Source organism: Buteo buteo, chromosome 10, assembly GCF_964188355.1.
Source record: "Buteo buteo chromosome 10, bButBut1.hap1.1, whole genome shotgun sequence".
NCBI lineage: Eukaryota > Metazoa > Chordata > Aves > Accipitriformes > Accipitridae > Buteo > Buteo buteo.
In genome coordinates this window covers 129,977-151,424 of record NC_134180.1, presented here as the reverse complement: position 1 = coordinate 151,424, position 21,448 = coordinate 129,977, and the positions used below count along the sequence as shown (strand labels likewise).

General features: G+C 48.8%; 1 protein-coding gene across 4 annotated transcripts in view; it reads left to right on the top strand.

Annotated features, from left to right (window-relative positions):
- The window catches only part of CELF5 (CUGBP Elav-like family member 5), a 40,127-nt gene extending 21,892 nt beyond the window's left edge, over positions 1-18,235 (top strand). For 2 of the 4 annotated variants that reach the window (XM_075037657.1, XM_075037656.1), the window contains exons 4-13: positions 6,617-6,745; positions 7,342-7,421; positions 8,421-8,567; positions 13,909-14,053; positions 14,732-14,878; positions 15,093-15,155; positions 15,247-15,327; positions 16,432-16,575; positions 16,689-16,853; positions 17,912-18,235. In XM_075037657.1, coding sequence (XP_074893758.1) covers positions 6,617-6,745; positions 7,342-7,421; positions 8,421-8,567; positions 13,909-14,053; positions 14,732-14,878; positions 15,093-15,155; positions 15,247-15,327; positions 16,432-16,575; positions 16,689-16,816 — 1,064 coding nt within the window. In that variant the 3' untranslated portion in view covers positions 16,817-16,853; positions 17,912-18,235. The remainder of the gene's footprint in view (positions 1-6,616; positions 6,746-7,341; positions 7,422-8,420; positions 8,568-13,908; positions 14,054-14,731; positions 14,879-15,092; positions 15,156-15,246; positions 15,328-16,431; positions 16,576-16,688; positions 16,854-17,911) is intronic. The other 2 variants (XR_012651913.1, XM_075037658.1) reach the window with 2 other exon arrangements.
- The last annotated feature ends 3,213 nt before the right edge of the window (positions 18,236-21,448 follow it).

The following is a 21,448-nucleotide window of genomic DNA, read 5'->3' as shown; positions in this document are numbered from 1 at the left end:
ATTTGGGGGGACAGGAGGAGAGTCTAGGAATAGGCTTTGATGGGGAGCTTTCAGCTTGGCACCGCAGGCAGCTGAGAGCACCCCAAGTCCTAAGGGTAATAATGTTGCCGCTCACTCCACTTTCTTTCGCAGCCCTTTGAGGGTACTATTAGCCTGACAGTGTCTGCCCCAGGAGGTTACTGAAGTAGGCGTGCACTTTGGTGTACAGCACCGGGGGTCCTGGAGGGTGTAAGCAGTTGGGAAGAGGTGTCTTCATTCCATATACCTGGTCAGCCCAATAAAAGCCAGATCCCTGCAGCAGCACTGGCTTTTTAACCCATTCAGCTCACTGCTCCACAGCTGGTTCTCCTGTCCGAAGCTCACTCCTCTGCCTCCCCCATCACTGTTGGACTGTCTCAGCCTCTCCACTCTCAGGCCTGCAGCAGCCCCCATCACACTGTCAGGGCCAAAGTGCTGTTGCAGAAAATAGCATGTGATGGGGAAATAGTGTCTGAAGGGAAAGGATCTTGAGTTTAGGACTGAGATAGAGTTGCTGTCAGCCTGCAGGGGACCAGCTTTGTTAGAGCAGCATATAGTGAGTAGTTCAGAGCTGGAAGATTGGGAACAGGAGAATCTCTGTTACTTTAATGGGGAGCTCACAGCAGCTCAGATGCCTCCTCCAGGTGGAGAAGGTTTGCAACTCCAGCCCTTTCTAAATTTATGAACTTGTTTTGCTGCTTTTCCTTGTCTTACCGATAAATTTCTTTTCTTCTTCTCTCCATTCCTGCATCTGCCTCTCCATGTCTTGTGCTGTTGGTGCTGCCTCTGAAAGCAGTTTAGTGGTGAGGAGGGAAGAATTTGTGTGAGACTGTTCATCTGTTTAAGTCAGATAATTTTTCCGAACAGAATCTGTGACTTTTCGTTATTTACTTGAGGGATAAGAAACCTGACTTTTACTGAAGTCTGGGCATTTTTATTCACTTGGGCTATACTGAGAATCCCAGACATGCCACCTCTAGACATGCTCCTTTTGAAAAGAACCATGGCTTAAGCCTCCGAAGAAACTAGTATGCATAAAACACGTATGACTGGATTCATCGCACCTTACTTCAGTCCCTGGGTTCAGGGTTGAGTTTAAGGTCCTTGTCCATGCTATAGACAGTAAAAAGAGACCAGTGCCTTCAGGGTAATACACTCTCTCACTCTTGACACTGATATTAGGAGTGGATGAGCTGTCCTTTTGAGGTGCCTGCAGTGGGGACAGAGGAAGCTGACTGCTCACTGACACCTCATATTGCCTCTAGATAAAACCATTAGGTGGTCAATACTTTCCCCCACCACAGTGATTTTAAAAATTTGTACCCCAGATTTCTAATTAATTCAGAAATTGTGTAATTGTATCTGAGGTTATTCCTAATGAGTCTTTAAAAAAATAAAAAACAATAGGAGACTAGGAAAGCCTTTGCTGATCCTGAGTCATACCAATAGCTCAACATCACAAAACCATTACATGTACACACTGGCAGATCCCATGCACTCTCAGGCTGTAAGACATGGCTGCATAGCAACCCTCACAGCCAACACAGAGACATAGGCAGGTGTACCTACAGATGGATGCCCCACGTGTGCACCACTTTGCAAATACATACGTGTGGCACTTGACACACACATTCATAGGAATGCACACATTTACCTTCACCAGTACCACCCAGGCACAGCTGATGCCCCTGCATTAAGCCCTCACATAACAGCAGTAAAAACAGACCAGACAGACAATTCAGGCTGTGAACAGACTGACCACTGCAGCTTTGTTTTCTTAACAGTTTGTGTCTCTCTGATGAGTGCAACTGTGGAATCTGATGGCCAATACTAGGCTGAGGTCATTTCTGCAGCCTTTCTTTTGCTGGTGAGGCACTACTAGGGACTCTCTTCTATACACAACCACCTAGTGTCACAGAATGTGTTGGGACTTCACATCCCTGATGCCTCAGCTCCTCTGTCAAATTGAGCTGAAATAGGCCAACAGGTTCAAATACAGGATGTTGATTTGGAGGCAAGCTTTTGGTCAAGGCCCTGGACTCTGAAATCTCTAAACCTATGAAAAGTGCCACAGTCTCTAATGACTGCAAAGGTCAGGGCATCAGCTCTGCTTCCATGGAGAAGGTCATAGAGAAAAGCAGCCTTTGGAGTCTGAACACCTGCCTCCCTCCAGCCCATGTGCCTAGCTTCCTTCCAGCTTCATTACAGAGCTCAGAAATGAGTAACTCTTGCAGGATCCAGGATAAACTGGAGTTTTTCTTGAGGCAGAAGCAGCATCAAGACAGCACCTTATACTTGTCTGAATCAGGTTTCTTTTCCCAAAGGTTTCTGTTGTGATGCTCCACTTGTCAGAGAAGTGAATGAGCAAGTTTGCAAATACGGGAAGAGCCATTCCCTATAGCAATAGTCCCACCCTGACAGGAGGTAAAAGAAAGATTTGGGGTGGGGCAGAACTGCCTGGACTAGGAATTTGTTGAGGGAACAGCTGCGTGCATCAGTGAGGCTCTGCTTTGCATTATCCTTGAAGGGAACCTCTTATGCTCTCCAGGGACTGACATCTCTCAAATTAAGCACCCCAAATTAAGTACATGAAGTAAGAGCACCAGAATTTGTCTCCTTGTCTAAGAGATGCTAATTTTTGTGCCAAAGGGGCAGTTTTGGCCAAGCCCTGCACGGGCTGTGTGGTGATATCTGGATGTTCAGTGTTATTGCACCCTGCAGAAGGAATTCACTAGTAAGAAGATGCTGCCTGCATTAGTTCAGAGAGGGACCTATGATTCTGGCACAGGCTTTGTCAGCTCTTTCCTCCTTTCCCTCACGCCTCTGATGTGAGCCTGGGAGTGCCAGGAGGAGATTGAGTGAGGGGGCAGAAGAGCTTGTCTGTGCTTCTTGCGAGACCTGGAGCACTCTGCTGCACTGATGTGATACGACAGCTAGCCCAAGCCCATTAGCACTGCCTTAGAGACAAGGAAGCTCTCTGCATACCCAAGGAGATTTACTGCGTCCCATCCACAGCCAACTGCTTGCGCGGGCTTCCTCCCTCTCCCTGATCCTTGCTGCTGACAGCTGCTGGCCAGATGACCTAAATCCACTGGGTTTAGAGAGGAGCATCGTCCAGTGCTTGTGTGCTCTCCTCTCTCTCTCTCATGGCCAAAGCATTCAGCCTTAACCCCTTGCTTGTTCCCATGGTATCTTCATCAGCAACCTGCTCTGCACTGGCTCTCCTCCTGCTGCCTGGGTGACTGACTGTGCCCAGAGCATGTTTCCATGGGAACTCAACAGTCAGAAATCAGAGACAATTTTCCTGGTTGCTGGACAGCATGAGAAATTGCCAATCAGAGGGTGAAAAACAAGAGCTGGAGAGAAAGTGAGGGGAAAAAAAATAGCAGGATGAACGTGAGGATGAAACCACAAGAATTATCCAGGAAATTTCAAGGCCCTCTGAAGGAGAAAACAACTAGTCACTCATAGTTTAATGTTGATTTGATTGCAAGTTGACAAGGTTTCTTTTCGTTCAGTGCCTCCCTTGCAAAATTGTGGCCTCTTGCATCCATTAGACTGTTGCTTGGCAGAGACTTAAGCTTTGGGTGACTGTAGTAATCATCAGGTCGTGGTACTGAATTAGTCATCAGCCAAAACTGGAACCACTTATCTGACTCTCCACTGGTTACCCACTATTCTTCTGCAAAAACCTCACTTTACACAAAATCAGATCCCGAAGGAAAAGGCCGATGTTACAAAAGTAACGTATGTCTGTGTAGCTAGAGTTCCAGCTTTTTAAATTTCTAATATAACTGATTTTCCCAGTTGTCTTGACACTCCTCCTGCCTCCCTGACCCAAACAGCCAGAGAGCCTGCTGGGCTCCCTAAAGAGCAAGTCAAAGACCATCAAGTGCATTTCTCGCTGTTAAGTCTTAGTCCACAAATATTTGCTTGTTAGTTCAAAGAACAGAGGATTATTTTACAGCATCTAAAGTCAGTGCAAATATTTCCCAGTGTGTTTCTCCCCTTTGCTGATGTGTTTTCGGAGGAACTCCTGCCATGTTTGCAATCCAAAGCTGCAGCATGGTGCACATATCTGAAATAAGGCCTGGCTGCAGCTGCAATATAGGTTCAGGGTAGAGGGAGGGGAAATGTGACCCCTCCCATAGCCAAACTGGGATCAGGTATGGCACCAGGTGATGTTAATGAGAGTACAGAGCTACTGCTCCTTTAGTTTCCATTCTCCTCTCCACCTCCCAGTAAATATGTTCCTGACCAGTCCTGTTTTTTTCCACTCCCCTTCCAGTCAGATTTTTCACCTTCTCCAGGTGCTATTTTTTTTCTGGTTTGCCCACCAGCATTTCTGAGCTGGCCTTTTGGTGGGGGCAGATGCTGTCTTACTGCTAAGAAGGCAGCTGTACAGCACCTGGTTTATTAGCTCCTGTGCCTTGGCTGGGGATTATTGGGCATTGCCAGACCACTAGATTTTGGATGGCCTCCATCAGCTGAAATAGCATCTCCAAAATGCACTGAATTTTTGATGGACTTAATCAGCTGAAATAGTGTCTCCAAAATGCAACCATTGTCATGCAGGTGCAGGGAGAGATGTAGAATCGCAAGGAAAGTAGAAGGGGATGAAATTCCCACAGGTTTAGTTATCCAGGGAATCATGAAAGTGGGGAAGCTGGGATATTTGGCCTTTAAAAAGTACACAAGGCCATATATTTCAGCCACTTCCAGTGATATAAATCAGGAGTATCTGTTTGGGACTGGGTAAGAGCCTTAGGTGCAGCACTTTTAATCCTTTATCTGTGGTGGATCAAAGTGGCATCTGTGTTGCATGTACATCTAATGCCTAGTGGAGAGTTGTGCCTGCATGAGCTTGTGCTTGTGCTCTGTGGGGTGGTGCAGCCATACAGGTGGCTCCCTGTGGTGTCTGCATGGTGGAAGAATACATCTGTCTGCACATCCCTCTTGCTCACTGTGGAATTTTGTTTCTGAAGGCACCTACTGGGGCCAGGTCAATGTACAAGCATGTTCCTGTGCATGCGTGAGCGTATGTGCTTGTCCATTAATGTTGAGCGTGCATCTGCTTTTCTGCAAGTGACCAATGGCACATATAGATACTTCCTGCATGTGTTCCCAAGTGCGTCTGTATGTGGCAGAGCACTGCGGGCGAGGCAGCTTGCTTACTTACCTGGGTGGGAACCATCCTCTGAGCCAAGGAGAGCAAGGAATGGACTGGGGGAAGCTTTGCCAGCAGTGTGAATGTGTAAAGTGTCATCCATTCCTGCCACACATACACACCACCACCCCTGCAGCCTGCTCTGCTGCTGTAGCTCCAAGACCTGTTGTTTTTCAGGTCACTGCACTCTCAAACAGATAGCAGCTTCCTTGCTATTTTCTCTGACGCGCGTCACGTTACATTGGTTTTGTTTGAAGCCAGCCCCTCTGATCCTGTCACTAACAATAAGGAATCTTCTCTCACTGCTCCTCCCAAGCCATATCCTGACACATTCGCTCCTATGGGTCATGTCTCCCCATGCATGTTTGGGGCAGTGGGGAAGGGTTAACTCTGTAGTTGGCACAACTATCTCCTTGCAAAGGTGGAGACTGGGCTGACATGTTGGCTGGGATTTTAATGTTGTGCTATTTTAATAGCTGTTCACAGCAATCTGTGGAGGATGTTGCCCCAGCCACTGCTGTGTTTGTGCTTGACTGGATGGCATCAGGCTGTGTGATGGGTCCCTGTGTGTACTGATGGAGGTAGAGAGGGGGAGAAAGCACTGTGCACCTTTCTTCCCACCTCCACAGTTGGCCATCCCAACAAAACCATAATCCTCACTTCTCCCTTCTGATGAAGGAACCCAGAAGGACCCTGAGCTCAAAGCCCTGGATGTGGATGTGTTGGCCAGCCTCCCAGCCCCCCACCAGTGTGACAGGGGTACAGAATGCCCTTGGTGAAGGGGGAGTGGGGACCATGGATCTGTTTGTTGGCCCTCACCCAACTGACTTGCATTTGGCTGATCCTATGGTGAGGCAAATTGGGACCCAGGATGCCAGGGTTTATTCCAGGCCTTAGAGGACAACTCGGTAGACATACTGGTTAGACTGGGGTAGGGAGGGGTAAATTGAAGCTAAGCTGCTTGGTTACATAGCAGCTGTGGAAACAGTGATCTTGGAGAGAAGGAAAAGGAAAGAGAAGCCGAGGGTCCTGGAATTTATTCACCTTGCCTGGGTTGGTCTGCTGTATTTCCTAAGGTAGCTCTTGGACTTCACATATTGTTCAGTAAGGGTATAATTGCCCAGGCAGTTTTTCTTATTACCATTTGTGTTGGATCATTCAAAGGAAAGGGCTAATGAATAGAAGGAAGTTATTAATCTTTTGTTTTCCTTTGGAGAGAGTAGGACAGGGGAAGCCACAGAAACCTTTGTGGGGGTGAGGAGCTTGGGAGGACCCTGCATACTCACCCCTGGGAGCATTTCAGCCGACAGCAAATCATTTCCGTGCCAGGCATGTTTTCAACACTAGCCTGTTTTGTGCTTAAGTGTCCCTATCCTCCTGCTTTGGACTGTAAGCCTCATAGAAGGTTGATGTTTCTGTGTTTGCCCCTAGGGGACAGGAAGCTCTTTGTGGGCATGTTAAATAAGCAGCAGTCTGAGGATGACGTGCTCCGGCTCTTTGAACCATTTGGGGTCATTGATGAATGTACGGTGCTCCGTGGACCTGATGGTAACAGCAAAGGTGTGAACCCCTCTGTGTGTTGTGCCGTTTCTCCCTGCTCTTCAGGTAGCACTCACCTGCCTCACCACCTGTGCCCCCTTTCCACTGGGGCACTTATTCCCCCACCCCATCTTTATGGGAACCCATATCACAGCCAGGCGTAGGGAGCAGGGCAGGAAGAGTTGTCTGCTGCAAGAAAGATTGGGAAAGATGGGCAGAGACCGAGGTGAAAGGAGGGGAAGCAGAGCATGATGAGTAGCTGAGTTTCCAGGATCACTAGTGAGCCTGTTGGCTCAGTCTGGGTCTGCAATTTTGAATGTTTGTACCCCCAATTAGGAGCACATAGAGAATTTGGGGAAGAGGTAATCAGAAGCAAGGATGGAGATGGTGACATCATCTATAGAGTATATCATTGAAGTAACAATTTGAGACCCTTCCTGCTTCTTTCAGGATAGAGGACTTGGGATGAGTCATACTTTTTGTTCCGTGCTTTCTTCGGGTGGCTTTCCTTTGCCCTGCCTGATACCCAGATACTGTCTCTTGCATGATGATGCAAGGGGCACTTTCACAGCAGGCCTGTCACTGCAATCTCCTGTGCTCTTTCTGTCCCTTTCCAGGCTGTGCTTTTGTAAAGTTCTCATCTCACACAGAGGCTCAGGCAGCAATCCACGCACTCCATGGCAGCCAGACAATGCCCGTGAGTATAAGGCCAGGATACCTACCCTCTACCTAATCCTCTTCCAATCACCCTGTTGCAGGGACTTCCCCTCACTGTCCAAAACCATGACAGTTTCAACTGTAGTTTCTAGGTCGTGTGGTTGTGAGGGGTGGGGGCTGTGTGTGTGTGCACATCTGTGCTCTTGTCTTTGGGAACCATCCTGTCTCCTGGGCTGGTGTGTGTATCTATGTCTGTCCAGACTGGTAGCAACAGCACTTATAGCTATAAAGGCTAAATAAAAGAGAGCCAAGAACCAGGCCATGAATTTGTCTTGGAGACAGCTACCTGGAGGAGTTCAAAACTGAGCAGGGTGCAAGCTAACAGTTCAGCAGTGTGAGCAGCCAGGAATCCAGTGTCTGAGCACACTCCCCACCTTCTCTTACTTAGGCAGTAGAGGAGGCCTCTGGGGCAGGTTGGGTGAGAGTGGGAACACATTGTACATGGTGTGGGGTTGCGTAGCCACAGCTGTGCCTTCTTGTGCAATTGGAGCTGCAGTTGTGATCTTGTCTCTCACAATCTCTAACCTGGACTGAGGCACCTTGTGGGCAGGACAGTGCATTGCTGCAGCAGGGGTATTTCCAGCTGCCAGGAAGTGTTCTGTCTATACAGCCAAGCTTATGGTGGTGGAAAGATGGTGCTTGTGGCTGACAATGTCCTGGGTGTACCTGGCTGCACCATCACTTGGTAAATGCAGCCAGGGATGTGTGCACCCACTTGTGCAGCTGTGCAAGGACCAAGGTGTGACGGGAAGGGTGGGAGAGGGAAGGGTTGGATGGACAGATGGATGGGGATGTGCACAGCCCAGGTTCCACGCAGCTCCTGAGCACTTTCACGCCAATATTTGCTCTTCTGCTCCTCTTCCCACTCCTCTCTGCTGCCTGTTCTGCCCCATCCCACCTTGTCTGACTGCTGACTCTCTGGCTGTCCCGGCCTCTTCTCCCTGTGCCTCCTCTCTCTGTCTCCTCTCTCTGTGCCTAGGGCGCCTCCTCCAGTCTAGTGGTGAAGTTTGCTGACACAGATAAGGAGAGGACCCTCCGTCGTATGCAGCAAATGGTGGGGCAGCTGGGGATATTCACTCCATCTCTCGCCTTGCCGTTCAGCCCATACAGCGCCTATGCGCAGGCTGTGAGTATCACGCGTGTGTGTGGGGGGAAAGGCTGCCCTCTTGGCTATGGGACAACTTCATAGCTGGGCTGAGAGACCACAAATGGGTCTCTCTAACAAATGCGTGAAAGCTTCCCAGTGCCTGGGAGTTGTTCCTGGCTTCAGTTTCTCCAGTCAGCAGCTTAGTCTTTGTGCATGTCTTTCCTGGAAGGGGTGGCAGGAGAGAGCTGGGACCTTCTCAAAGTGAGGCTGGATTTCTCTGATGTGGTGTAGACTGGCGGAGGTGTCTGGGAACAGGTCAAGCATGACCCAGTGTCTTTCTGTCTTGTTTTGAGGACAGCTCAGGGCAATGATTCCTGGGTGATGTCGGCCAGACATGGCAGTCTGCCAATTTGTGAACTCTTCCTCTGGGTCAATGGCACAAATGTGTGTCTCTCTCTGTTTTTGGAGCACCATGAGAGCCCTGGGCCCAGCTTCATATGTTTATTTCTCTGCTGAAATTCTCAGGAGGGCCCTAATCCCCCCAGTGCTGTCCTTGGCTCCCAGGGTTTTCTCTCTTGGCTAGTATCACTGTGGGGTTTGCAGGGTGCTGGAGGGAGAGCAGTGGGTAGCAAAGGGTCAGAGGTGTTCCAGCAGTCTGGCCTCCACTGGCAGGACTTGCTGTGCTTTAGATCTTAGTGAAAGAACCTCATTGCCTTGGAGTGATGGTGGTGATTGCCACTGAAGTTTGAGGTAGGTCCCAAACTCAAGTCCCTGACCAGCTGTGGTGGAGCATCTTTTGGGTCTTCTTGGTGACTGTCACTTTCAGGTCTTTGCTACCAAGTATAAAGCCTATGGAAGGAGGCTCAGAAATTGCTCAAAGCATGAGAGGTGCTTGTGTCAGACAAAGAACTTGAAAGTAGGTACTGTTACTGAAAGTAATTTTCGGAGGCAGGGGAGCACAAATAAACCTGTTGTGGACACTTCTTTCACCTCTGGCTTCAGTGGCTACTTGGTGTGTCTCCCTTCTGTCTACATGACAGAGAATGGACTGTTTCTCAATTGTTGGCTGTTTCCTCTCAAAGAATCCCCAGAAACTGCCAAATGCCATTTAAGTATGTGGCAAGAGCATGTAGTAACAAAAGAAAAGAGGCGATACATATGATGCTCCGTACCATTGGGGAATTTGGGGAAAGAAACGTAGAATTTGTCCAACACATTACTTGATTCTTCTTGTGTCATGAGGCTGAGAACACCTATAACATTCCAAGCACCAAGGCTTCCAGCAGAAGAATGGTTTAGAGGGGAGAACCCTTTCTGACCAGACACCACTATCTCTTGCCAGGACCAGTCTTTTCTATCCAGCCCTGTAATCCACAAGCCAGCTATACCTGAGGTCTAAGGTTGTAGCTTAGATCAGCTGTGGGTCAGCTAGGAGATGATCATTCTGGTGTATCTTCTGCTGTCATGGAGATGGCGCTAACTTGGGCATGGTATGATGGTGAAGGAGGCAGGAATAGACCACACAGTGAGCTTATGATGGCAGAAAGTACTTTATTAGCTGATGGTCCAGGACGTGTAAGGAAGGAGAGCAGCGAGACCTTCTAGACTCAGTCTTGCAAGTGCCATCCAATCTTCAGAAACTCCTGCTGATGACAAGAAGCCAGTCAGGCCTAGGCTGTGCTCCTTGCTTATCTGCATCTTCTTTCTCCTCAGTTGCGTCTGTAAATTTGTTGCTTTGTCTCTGATTCTTCACTGGCCTTCCTGCTCTGTGACTTTATTTTGGCTTTCCCCTTGACTCAGGACTCAGCCTGTCTCCCACTCTTCCAGGTTTTTTCCTCCTTTTCCTTTCCGCTGGTTTTGGTTCTCTCTCCTTCTTTCTGAGGCACTGACCTCACACCTGATTGTTTCTTCTCTTGTGTCATCCCAGTCTTTGGTTTCCCTTCTCCCAGAGGAGAGATCCTAGCCAGTTCTCATATGCATATAGTGTCCCCATCAGAGGGAGAGGGCATCAACCCTTTGAAATGCCATCTAATTTCTCTAGAAGTGGGGACAGAAGGGAGGGATTTCCTTGCTGAATTTCTTTATAGCACCTCCAAATGTCCTGCCAGGGGCAGCTCTTGGGAGCTGGGACCTCTGCTAAGCCAGGGCTCAAGGGAACTCCAACACAGTTCATGCTTGCATGGTGCAGGGCTTGGAGTAGTAGATGCTGCACCCAAGGTTACTCACAGGCCCAGGAGATGCAGCTAACAATTATGTATGTGGTTGAATCAGACTGAGAGGAGTGAGTGCTGCTGGGGTGAACTGGTGCATCGTAGGCATTGGTTCTTAGATTCACAATTAAATACGCCAACAACTTTCTTTCCCTGTCCCCATGGGATTTGCTGCCTCGCCAAGCCAAAGCAGCCCCCAGAGTCCCTGGCCTAGGAGGAAGAAGTTTGGAGCCTGGGTTGTTTGGATTTTGTTTTGTGGGTTTTTTTCAGTTGGATGTTTAAAATCTATATTCATTGCATTTTCCTTTAAAAACTATCTTAAATTAAACATGAAATAATCACAAAGTATTATAGGTCTAAAGTTATTCTGATCTGTTCAAATATACAAAGTAAGATATTAAAAATAGTCATATAAGATAGTCATATCTTATATGACTATCATATCATAAAGAATAGTCATAATAATATAAGATATTAAAAATAGACAGTACATGTTAGCTGATACAGTTTGTAAGAAGATTTCTTGTACTTATCTGGGAAATATGACTGGCTAAGCATCCGGAAGCGGTTTATTTCAGTGCTTAAACCAGGTTTCAATCCCAGGTGCCTCTTCTGTAAGTTAAAAGTGAGTGTTTCCTTCATTTCAGTTTATTCAACAAATTGAATTCAGTCATTAGTTCAGATGGAATCAGGGAACTGACTGGAAGCTGAAAAAAATAATAATCTATCAATACAAAAGAGGCCTGAAGTCTTAAAAAAGCAGCCAGTGCAAATTACTAACTGCTTATTACGCTTGAATATTTCTTGTATTTCATAAATCAGTTAGTTCTAAACACAAAACATAGTTTGTTCACAGACGCAAGACACCCCCCCCCCCCTTTTCTTTCTGCTCTTAGGGTTCATGATGGTAATTTTATTTGAGTAATTAAAACAATTTCAGAATGCCAGTTTAGTGCATGTGCAGTCGGATGCAGGTCTTGTTTCAGCCAGAGCCTGGCACAGAACAGGCATTAATGAGAAAAAAAATCAATATTCATCTAGTAAATAAGAAATGCATTGGTTCCTGCATCCTTAAATGGGGACAGTGTGAAGATAGGACTAGGAATATGTGCAGACTGCCTGCCATAGGGTCACCTTCCTTAGCAGAGTTTTGTGCTCTCAGGAAGGCCACATTTTGCTCTAATCCTGGCTCAGGGTGAGTGGTTGCCAGTTATGTGAGCCCTCCTTCAGGGGAATCACTCCAAAGACAATATGGCAGCAAACAGATGAGGTGATTTCAGGGCGCTTGCTTTCTGGAGTCAAGTGGTAGTGAACCCCTTTGCTGTCAGTCAGTCCTGCCTGCCTGCAGAGACCCTGCTCTGTGGTGTGCCTGGGAGCATCCCACCTCTCCCCCAGAAAGGGCTCTCCCCTATCGCAGCGCTGCCCTGCAGAGTCACTTCCACCCCAGCTGCTTTGCTTGTGCCAGCTTACAGAAACAGCAATGCCATGAAATGAGGCAATTCCTCTTCTTTTTATGCAACAGCAATAGTCAGCTTCTGTGTGGAAGAAACGAAGAGAAGGTTTAGCTAGCCATGAACTTTTCAGAGTTACCAGATTCTTCAGCTGAGACTGAGGCCAAACGGGCTGACTCAGCCATTTGTGGATGAGGCAGGTTACTTGAGTGGTCTGTATTTATGTATGCAGACAGTGGGATATGGTTGTAGTTAATGTAAGGAGGATTTGTGTTTTTCTTGGGTTTTGCCATGTGCCACCCCCTAACTCCTCCTGTGGATTGTACAGTTTCCAGAGAGCTGTGCCTGTGCCTCCCCTGCTCTTCTTGCTTGACGGTAAAGACAAGGCTTATAAAGGGGCTAGATAATTTTGCATCCAGAACTAAATCTTTGTTGCCACTGCACTCTGAGCGCAGTCCGATTTAATCTTAGTCTCCAGAGCAGCAAATGATGGCCAAATAGGACCAGAAAGATTTTTTTTCTTCTTCCGCCTAACCCTCCTCCCAACCTTGTGCCCCCCACCCCCCTTCTTTTTGCATTGTGCATCTCTGCCTAGTCAGGTGTGTTATGGGACCATAAGGAGCTGCCATCCCTCAACCCCAGGGTGCAGGCCACTGCCAGAGGAAAGACTGAGCTCAGTGGATCATGGGGCAGACCTCAGACGGCAAAGCATGCCACGAGAGCTGGGCCTGGATGGACACCTGGTTGTACGGCAGGGTGCACGTACCAGAATGAGCTCCGTGTGTCTCCCAGCAGCGCGGTCTCCTTGTTGAGGCTGGGCAAAAGGAGAGGGATTTGGACCCTGCTCCTCAAGGGAAAGCTGTGTTATTTAATACCTGGCACTGTCCCAGGAGAAGTGGCAGCGCTCAGAGAAGGCGCTGTGGCTGGGAGGAAGTGTCGTTGCAGCGTCTGACAGAGCAGTAGGGCCTGTAGTGAGAGGGTGCTGCTGGGTGCCAGGAGCATACCCCTTTCCCTGCCCCCCTCCCCGCTGCAGGAGCTCTCTGAGCAGGAACGGCCCATCCCGATGGGCTGGCGCATAGCTGAGTGAGCGAAGACCCCTCAAGGCTGCTGGCTTGCCGGGAGGGCGAGGGTGGGTGGAAGGCTGCACGGCTGCGGCCCTGGCTTTGCGGAGGGTGCTCGCCTAGCCGTGTCCCCCGGCTGCAGGGCAGGAAGCTGTGCGCCGCTCTCGGCGGCTTCCACGCGTGGCCTGGCCGGCAGCCCTCGCGGGCGGGCGTGGCCGCGGGGAGCTCCAGGCCCTCCTCGGGGGCCCGCACCCGGGCGGGGCGCGGGGCTTCAGAGGACGGCGACGCCGCAGCCCGCCCCCGGCAGGTGCCGCCGAGTCGCGGGAAGCTCCGGGGCAGGCAGCGGGAGCCCGGCGACCCCCAGCGGCGGCTGCGGGAGGTGGCGAGGCCGCAGCTCCGGCCCGCCCCCGGCCACAGGCAGCGGCAGGGGAAGGCCGAGGCCCACCTGGCCTGCGCAGCCTCCCCGAGCGGCGCCCGCGGCTGCGGTGGGGCCCTAATGGCGGGAGGCCCCCAGCGGCGCGGGGCCTGGGGCGAGCGGAGCGAGCCGCTGAGCCGTACGTGGCCCCGAGCGGAGCGAGAGCCCTGGGCAGCGCAAGGCCCTAAGTGGCGCGAAGCCCTGGTCAGCATGGGGCCCTGACTGCGTGGTCCTGCCTTGCAGCTGATGCAGCAGCAGACAACGGTTCTCTCCACCTCGCACGGCAGCTACCTGAGCCCAGGCGTCGCCTTTTCCCCTTGCCACATCCAACAGATCGGTGCCGTCAGTCTCAATGGGCTGCCAGCCACTCCTATTGCACCAACATCAGGTGAGGGCCTGGTGTGGGCCAGGATGCAGCAAGTCCTTCACTACCGATGAACCTCCTGCCCCAGCACGGTGCTCATACAGGTAAAACAGTTCCCACATCCCTCTGGGCTCAGCATCTGGATTAGGCCGCTCTTTTCTAACAATGCAGCCTCCGAGGACAGGAGTCCCTAGTTCTGTGCAAATTTCTGCAACCTCCCTGACACCCTCACGTGTTCAACACACATTCTCTTGCCCTACTGCTGTTCCTCTCTGCTGCACTTTTTCCCTTTGATGTAGTAAAGAAGGACCAGGTTCCCAGGATTGCACCTCACTCTGAGTACAGCAGTCCTATTATTCATTATCCTCATCCCACAGTAATAATATTGGCAATAATGCATATTGGCTTTCAACACCTGTCAAGAACAGGGCTGTATGATGCTAGGTGCTGTACAAACCTGGATTAAAAATGTTCCATCCCAAAGCTCTGGCAGCAGCCAGGGCTAGCAATGCTGCACACACTTGTCACTAGTGCTGCCTCTAATTTTGTGAAGGCTCCAGCACTAGTCTGTCACCCCCACGTGCCAACTAGAAGACATAATAGCTTCACACGCAGCAGTCTTAACCAGGCAGATGGAAGGAGGGAGTGCAGGTTTTGCAGGACCTCGACTCTCATGGGATGTCATCTCTTCTTGCTCTACAGGGCTACATTCACCGCCTCTCCTGGGAACAGCAGGCATGCCGGGACTGGTGGCACCCATTTCAAATGGCTTCACTGGAGTGGTACCATTCCCAAATGGGCATCCAACCTTGGAAACAGTTTACACCAATGGCCTTGTGCCATACTCGGGTACGGAGAGCAGGAAAAAAAGCCATCCAGAGACCTCAGGAACTGCAGTTAGCTTCTCTTTTCTGGATTTCCCACACAGAACACTTTTTCTAGCTCCCTACCAGCCAGGCACTGAGACTCACTTGGCAGGGGGGTGGGGGGTGGGGAAAGAGAGACAGAGAGAATACATGCATGATTCCCTTTCCTGTGCTTCTGATTATGTTCTTCTCTGCAGCCCAGAGCCCTTCAGTAGCAGAGACTTTGCACCCAGCCTTCACAGGAGTTCAGCAGTATGCAGGTACCAGCTTCCCTTGTCTCCCTCAGGCCCTTGTGTGGCTGACCAGATAGATCCTCGGGTAAACAGTTTGTTCTGTCTCCTTGGAGTACAGCTGTGTATCCAACTGCCATCACCCCCATTGCTCAGAGCATCCCTCAGCCACCTCCCATCCTGCAGCAGCAGCAACGAGAAGGTGAGGATCAGGGTGGGAATGTCTGTGTCTGGCAGCGGTGGGGTGGGGGCAATATGTGTAGCTCGTCTTCTGCACCACAGAACCAATGAAGAGGAGATGGCACTAATCTTTGTCCACTCTAATTTTTAATATTGGGGCTGGGTTACAGAACCAACCGTGTCTTTGCAGTGAGTGGACTGGAAGGGTTTGGAGAATGCTTGTCATGCAAACTTTCTGATCTCATCCCTGGCCAGATGCTGCCAGGTAAAAAGGGGACAACAAGCACTAGAACACCAAGCTTTGACACCAAACGGTTATAGAGTGAGCACCTTCCCTACACAGGCAGCAGCAAAGAGGACTTCCTCCCCATCTTTACTGATGCCAGAACCACACTGGTACTAGTCAAACCAGCCTCTCCAACATACTGTCCTCTGTCTTTAGCCTTCCTAGCCTCATGAGTTTGTTTTTCAGCTTATTTCCAAACTGGCCTGGACAGGATTTGGAGGCAAAGGCATTTGCTGTCTGCTTCTGCTTTGTATAGCAGGTGTCAGCAAGGGAACAGCTCCTTGTGCTCATCAGGCTCACAGGGAGCAAGTGAAGGAGTGGGCAGGACCACGTTAGCCCATAAATTGTGTATGCCAATCCAGGAGATTTCCAGTTGGGGCTGTGGCTTATCGTCTGAAGGCAACCACTGCACAGCTGTGGGCAGGGAATGCTAGAGCAGCAGCTTTCACAAAGCAGTGTCTGCTGCTCTCCTAGAACTGGGAGAACTATGAACAAGGAGCTGTCACCTCAGCTAATTAATTTCCTTCCAGCACAACAGCACGCAGACACTCACAAGAGTTGTTGTGTCCAGCACCCCACATGTGAACTGGGCAAGCTGTGAAAGTGAATCTGCTCTTCAGAAACTCTAGCTCTGCATATTGCCTCCCAGCTGCTCTTAGAGAGCCCTCAGAACCCTTCCTGGACCAGTGACTGAGGGAGACAAGCAAGGGGAGGTCAAGACAGAAGGAGGCAGTACTGGGGTTCTCATCCAGTGCTGTGCTCTGAGTTGAGCCCCTTTCTCTTCCCCTTCCCTTTGGGGGCTCTCTGTTTTGTCCCTCCCCCTTGCCCCCATGCCTGCAGGTCCTGAAGGCTGCAATCTCTTCATCTACCATCTCCCTCAGGAGTTTGGAGACAATGAGTTGATGCAGATGTTCCTGCCCTTTGGCAATATCATTTCCTCCAAGGTATTCATGGATCGTGCCACCAACCAGAGCAAGTGTTTTGGTGAGTGCTGACACCAGTGGGCAAGGGAAGCATGATGGATAACAAGGACACTCGTGCATTGGGCATGGCACCAACAGTGCCATTATTATCCACGCCTGTGTCCTGTCCTTCAGGTTTTGTAAGCTTTGACAACCCATCCAGTGCACAGACTGCTATCCAGGCCATGAATGGCTTCCAGATTGGCACAAAACGTTTGAAGGTCCAGTTAAAACGACCCAAGGATGCTAACCATCCCTACTGATGGCAGCGAGCAAGCAGGAGTCACTTCTGCAGCACAGGTAAAGCTGGCACCATCACAGCACCGTTCCTAGACAGTGCTGGCCAGTGTCAGTGGGCAGCAAGGTCTGGCTGCTCCTACGGGGTGGGAAGCCAGGAGATGAATGCAGTAACACAGCTAACAGGGCAGAGGCCTTGCTTGCCAGGGCCCAGCCCCAGCACCAGAGCAAGGTGACCAAGGCAGGCCTGGAGACGAAGAACAGGTTCAACCAAGAGTGTAGATCATCAGGCGAGTTTGTGGCAATGAGGCAGGCCCAAGGCCAAGCCAGAGAGTCAATCTGCAGGTCAAGCTCAGGATCAGGGCTGGTGAAGGTAAACAGGGTCAGACATAGTCCAGTGATTGCCAGGCAGGTCTATAATGAGAAGACTAAACAGATCCAACATCAAGGTGGGAAGACAATCCAAGGGTTTGAGTCCAGATAATAAGATCCATGGACAGGACAAGTCCATGGACAGGTGGAGACTGACACTTTCACAATGTAGATCAGACAAGGACTGAAGGCCCAGGCCTGAGCTGTAATGAGACTCCTAGACCCATGGGCAGGGAATGTGGACAGAAGCCACATGTGAGGCTGGTCAAGGCCATTAAGGCCCATTTGTACACTCAGTGCCCTGACAGGCAGATGGGTTCAAATTACCTGCCTGTGGTCTAAGCAAGGTTTCAGTCTACTTTCTGGCCGTTCCCAAAAAGCGTTCGTCTTCCTAGAAAGGTTTTTAAAACTCAGTAGTTTTGTTTTCAGTTGTTACATGTGCCCTGAAATTAGTCTGCAGAGAATGCTGTCCAGGGTAAGAAGGGACAATCCCATGATTCACAAGGATCACAGAAAAGCAGAGAAAAGGTGATGCCCTGAAGGCCCACAGAAGAACTACCTGACATGAGAGCTGCCTGTCAAAGAGCTAGCTCCTACCGGCCACAGACTGGGAGCAAGGAAGGCCTATCTTGGTCCCTTCTAATTGGGGTCATCTTCCTCCATGTTTAAGCAACAGCAACTCAAAGCCTGAGGTTTGCATAGATGTCCTCCTAATCTCCCAATTCCCTCCCTCCTCCCTTTCTATTCAGGTGAAGGGAAAGTCCAGAGGAAGAATTTCTGCTTCAGGTTGATTTACAGAGGCCAGTAAATTTATCAACTCTTTTGACACCACCCCTTTCCTTCCTCTGCTCCCCACCTACCCACCCCATCCTCCTTCTGCCCTCCTTCCCAAAACATGCAATTAAAGAGAAGGCTCAATATCTGCCCAGCAGGAAGATTCTTGCCACGACGGACTCACATATTTGCTGCTAATGTGGTGCATAGCAAAGGGACCAGAACACCAGCAGCCCCTGGGGACCTGAAGCTCTTCCTCTCGGGGTATGCCTGGAGGACATGGACCAAGAAAACCCACTGGTGTGTCTCTAGGTTACTGCAGTGATGTATCGAAACTTAGCTCCATCCCTCCCTCCCTCCTGCCCTGTCTCCTGGCCCTTTCATAGATAAATACAAAAAAAAAAAAAAAAAAAAAAAAAAAAAATATATATATATATATATATACACAGTCTCTATTTTTCTTTAAAGTGGCTCACAGGACCAAACTTTTCCATTTAGAGACTGACTCCTTGCAAGAGGGATTGGAAGTTAAGGGTTTGTCTTTGCAACAGTGTCCTCTCAGCAAGCACTGCAGATAGGCCTGAACATTTTGAGAGGATGCTTGGATGGACACAGCAAGAGAGAGAGAGAGCGTGTGCATCTCTCTACTCAACATTACCAAGAAGCAAGGAGAAAGAGAATTACATACCTCCAGGATTAGGGCACAGCCAGCTGCTCAGCTCGAGTCACTCATCCACCAACCTTAGCACCAGCCTGGTTAAGGATCTCAAGAGCTCTCAGTCTTACCTTTCCCAAGGGCTTTTGCAGACAGAGCTCCTGGAGTTTGGTGCCAAAGCCTAGCCTGAGTACTCAATTAGGCTGAAAGCACAGGAAACCAGTCCCTTTACCTACAGGAGCTGTACTGCCTCCCCATACGTGGCACAGATCTGTATTTCGTAGCTCTCAATGGTAATGGAGCATTTTCTTGATCAAGGCAAGAGAAGATAAGAGAGTGTGAGCAGATGCTATCTCCAAAACAGAGTGACAGAAGCCTCCCAGGGGCTACACACTGCCTCCACATATCGGAAGTAACCTAATGCTGGTTAGCGGGCAGTTCCGATTCCCAGACGAAATGGGACATTTTCTCCATCTGAATTTCGCAAGAGGACTCACCCCTTTCTTACACTCTGCAAAGCTTTCCCAAGCAGACATCAAGGATAGTGTGATGAAAGAGGATTGCCATTCTGTTTTTTTCCCACCACCCCCTCCAAGGGACAGATTATGCATTATGCAGCATGTACAGATACAGTTATATACACATACACTTAAGTACAGAACATAGTTCAGAGCTTGATTTAACAAATATCCCCTGGGGGTAAGGGGGGGGGTGTCATACTGACAAGGCATATCCCTTTAACAACTTGAAACAGTCTCTTTAAGTTTCTACCAAAACAAGGAAAGGAAAGAAAAACAAAACAAACCAACCCTACAAACCTTCTGAATGATAAGTTTCAATATTCCAGTTTGATAAGGTACCAAGAACATTCCTGTGTGTGTGTGTGTGTGTGTGTGGTGTGTGTATCTATCTGCGTTCAAACATGAACAGAGGGTTGGTGGAGAAAGATTGATGCAATTGATACTGAAGCGAGATATGGGGACTTCAGGGAACCTCAGCCAATTCTCATCCTCCTCCAGTTTCCCTTTATTCAGATGTTTGTGGCACAGTTCTTTAAGTACCTTCATCTCCTCAACCACCCCTCTGTATCTGAAGCTGAGAGTTTGAGATGGGTGAAGCTGTGTGAGTACGTGTGTTTCTATAGTCCATGTTTACTTACTGTAAATACCATTTTTATACTTAACATCTATTATGTACGTGATTTGTATAATGTACTTTATTTCTGCTACAAGTAATTTCATGAAGTTTAAACTTAATCTAATTTTGAACAAAACAAAACAAAACCAAACAAACAAAAAAAGAGACCAACAAATGCAAAATGGGAAAAAAAGGACTTTGGAAATTCTAGGTCAAGCTGGTTTAAAACAAGCATTTACAGTTTCTTCCATCACAGTTACTGATGTGACTGTACAATGTTACAGGTGTGATACAAGCTTCGTCAATGTCAAATTCCTCATTCTGGTCAAAAAAAATCTTAAATTTATTTAATAAAAGTTCTACTTGCTAAGTAACTGGGGTTTTACTTCATGTGTTAGTTGCACCTGCTTTTAGATAATGCTTACACTTGAAGACAATCACCAAAGGCCTGGGACAACGAAAGTCTCTTTCCATTCGGCAGATCATCTGTGTAGTCAGTTAAAAAGAATTTCATAGGGGGATGGATGACAGAGCCTGAGTCCTACAGAATACAACCCTGGCTTACTCTGAACACCACACGGCGTCCCCGTGTCTCTAAGAAGGTTGTGGATTTTTATTCCAGTCTTCAGCATATGATCCCCAAAATGCAAGTTTGTTATATTAGCCCAATTGCAATGAGTTAGTTCAGCAGCCAGGCTCCAGCAGAGCTAAACACAAACCAGTCACAGCTCTTGTGTGCAGATACCAGGTATCTTTTAAGCCCTTGTGTACTCTGTTCACGCCTGAGAGAACAAAACTGGTTCTCTCAACAGCACCTTGATGGAAATCAATCAATCGAGAACCAAAGCCCAGCCCATCTGGTGCTATGCACAGAACCAGGAAAAAAGAAAGCAAATGCACAGACTCATCGTCTCTGCCCTGAAGGTGAGGAACACGCTAGTGGTTGGTAGAGAAGCAACTCTGTTTGCCATGCCCATGTTTCAGCCCCTCCTATAAAAGCACCAGTTTCCCTCGGGCTTTCTTCCTATAAATAAATATAAATACATAAATTTCTTCCTATATATAAGCCCCTATTTAATGGTCCTGGAGAAAAGCAGAATATGAGCACAGAATGAAATCTAAGACTACCTCAGTTTTTGATGCCTCCTTGCCCCTGCACCAACTCAATTCTGCAGTGACTGAGCCAAGGTGTATACTGCAAACTGTCATGAGAAGCAAGCAGGTGTGTGTTTTAGAAGGGGCAAGTTCAAACTCGAGATTGCGGTGAGTTCTTATTTTCACACAGCTCCATAGAAAGCTTTGTCTTGTCAAAATCCAGTCAATGGCAAGGAGAGAGGAAGGAAAACTCAGCTGGTGTCTGTTCTATGATGTGAATAAAATGTACTTGTGACTAGAGGTGCCACACACCATTTCTAGTAACAAGAATAGAACTCAAGCTGCAGTGACATCTCTTGGAGGTACACAAGTTTTTATATTAGTTCAGAACAAGAGTGTACTTTGTCAAGCACCTAGCTAGCAACAGAGCAAAGGAGGGGGGCATGCAGTGACCCTTCCCCAGGAAGCCAGCTCTCACGAGCCAGAATGTACCCCTCAACCTGCTTTTTTTTCTTCTCCTTGGAGAAGACCAGCTATAATTGAAGAAGGATTGCAGTTGGCAAGGCTCTCCACACTCCATTTTAGTTCTATATCCCCTAGACAAGCCTGTTTTTTAAGCAATACT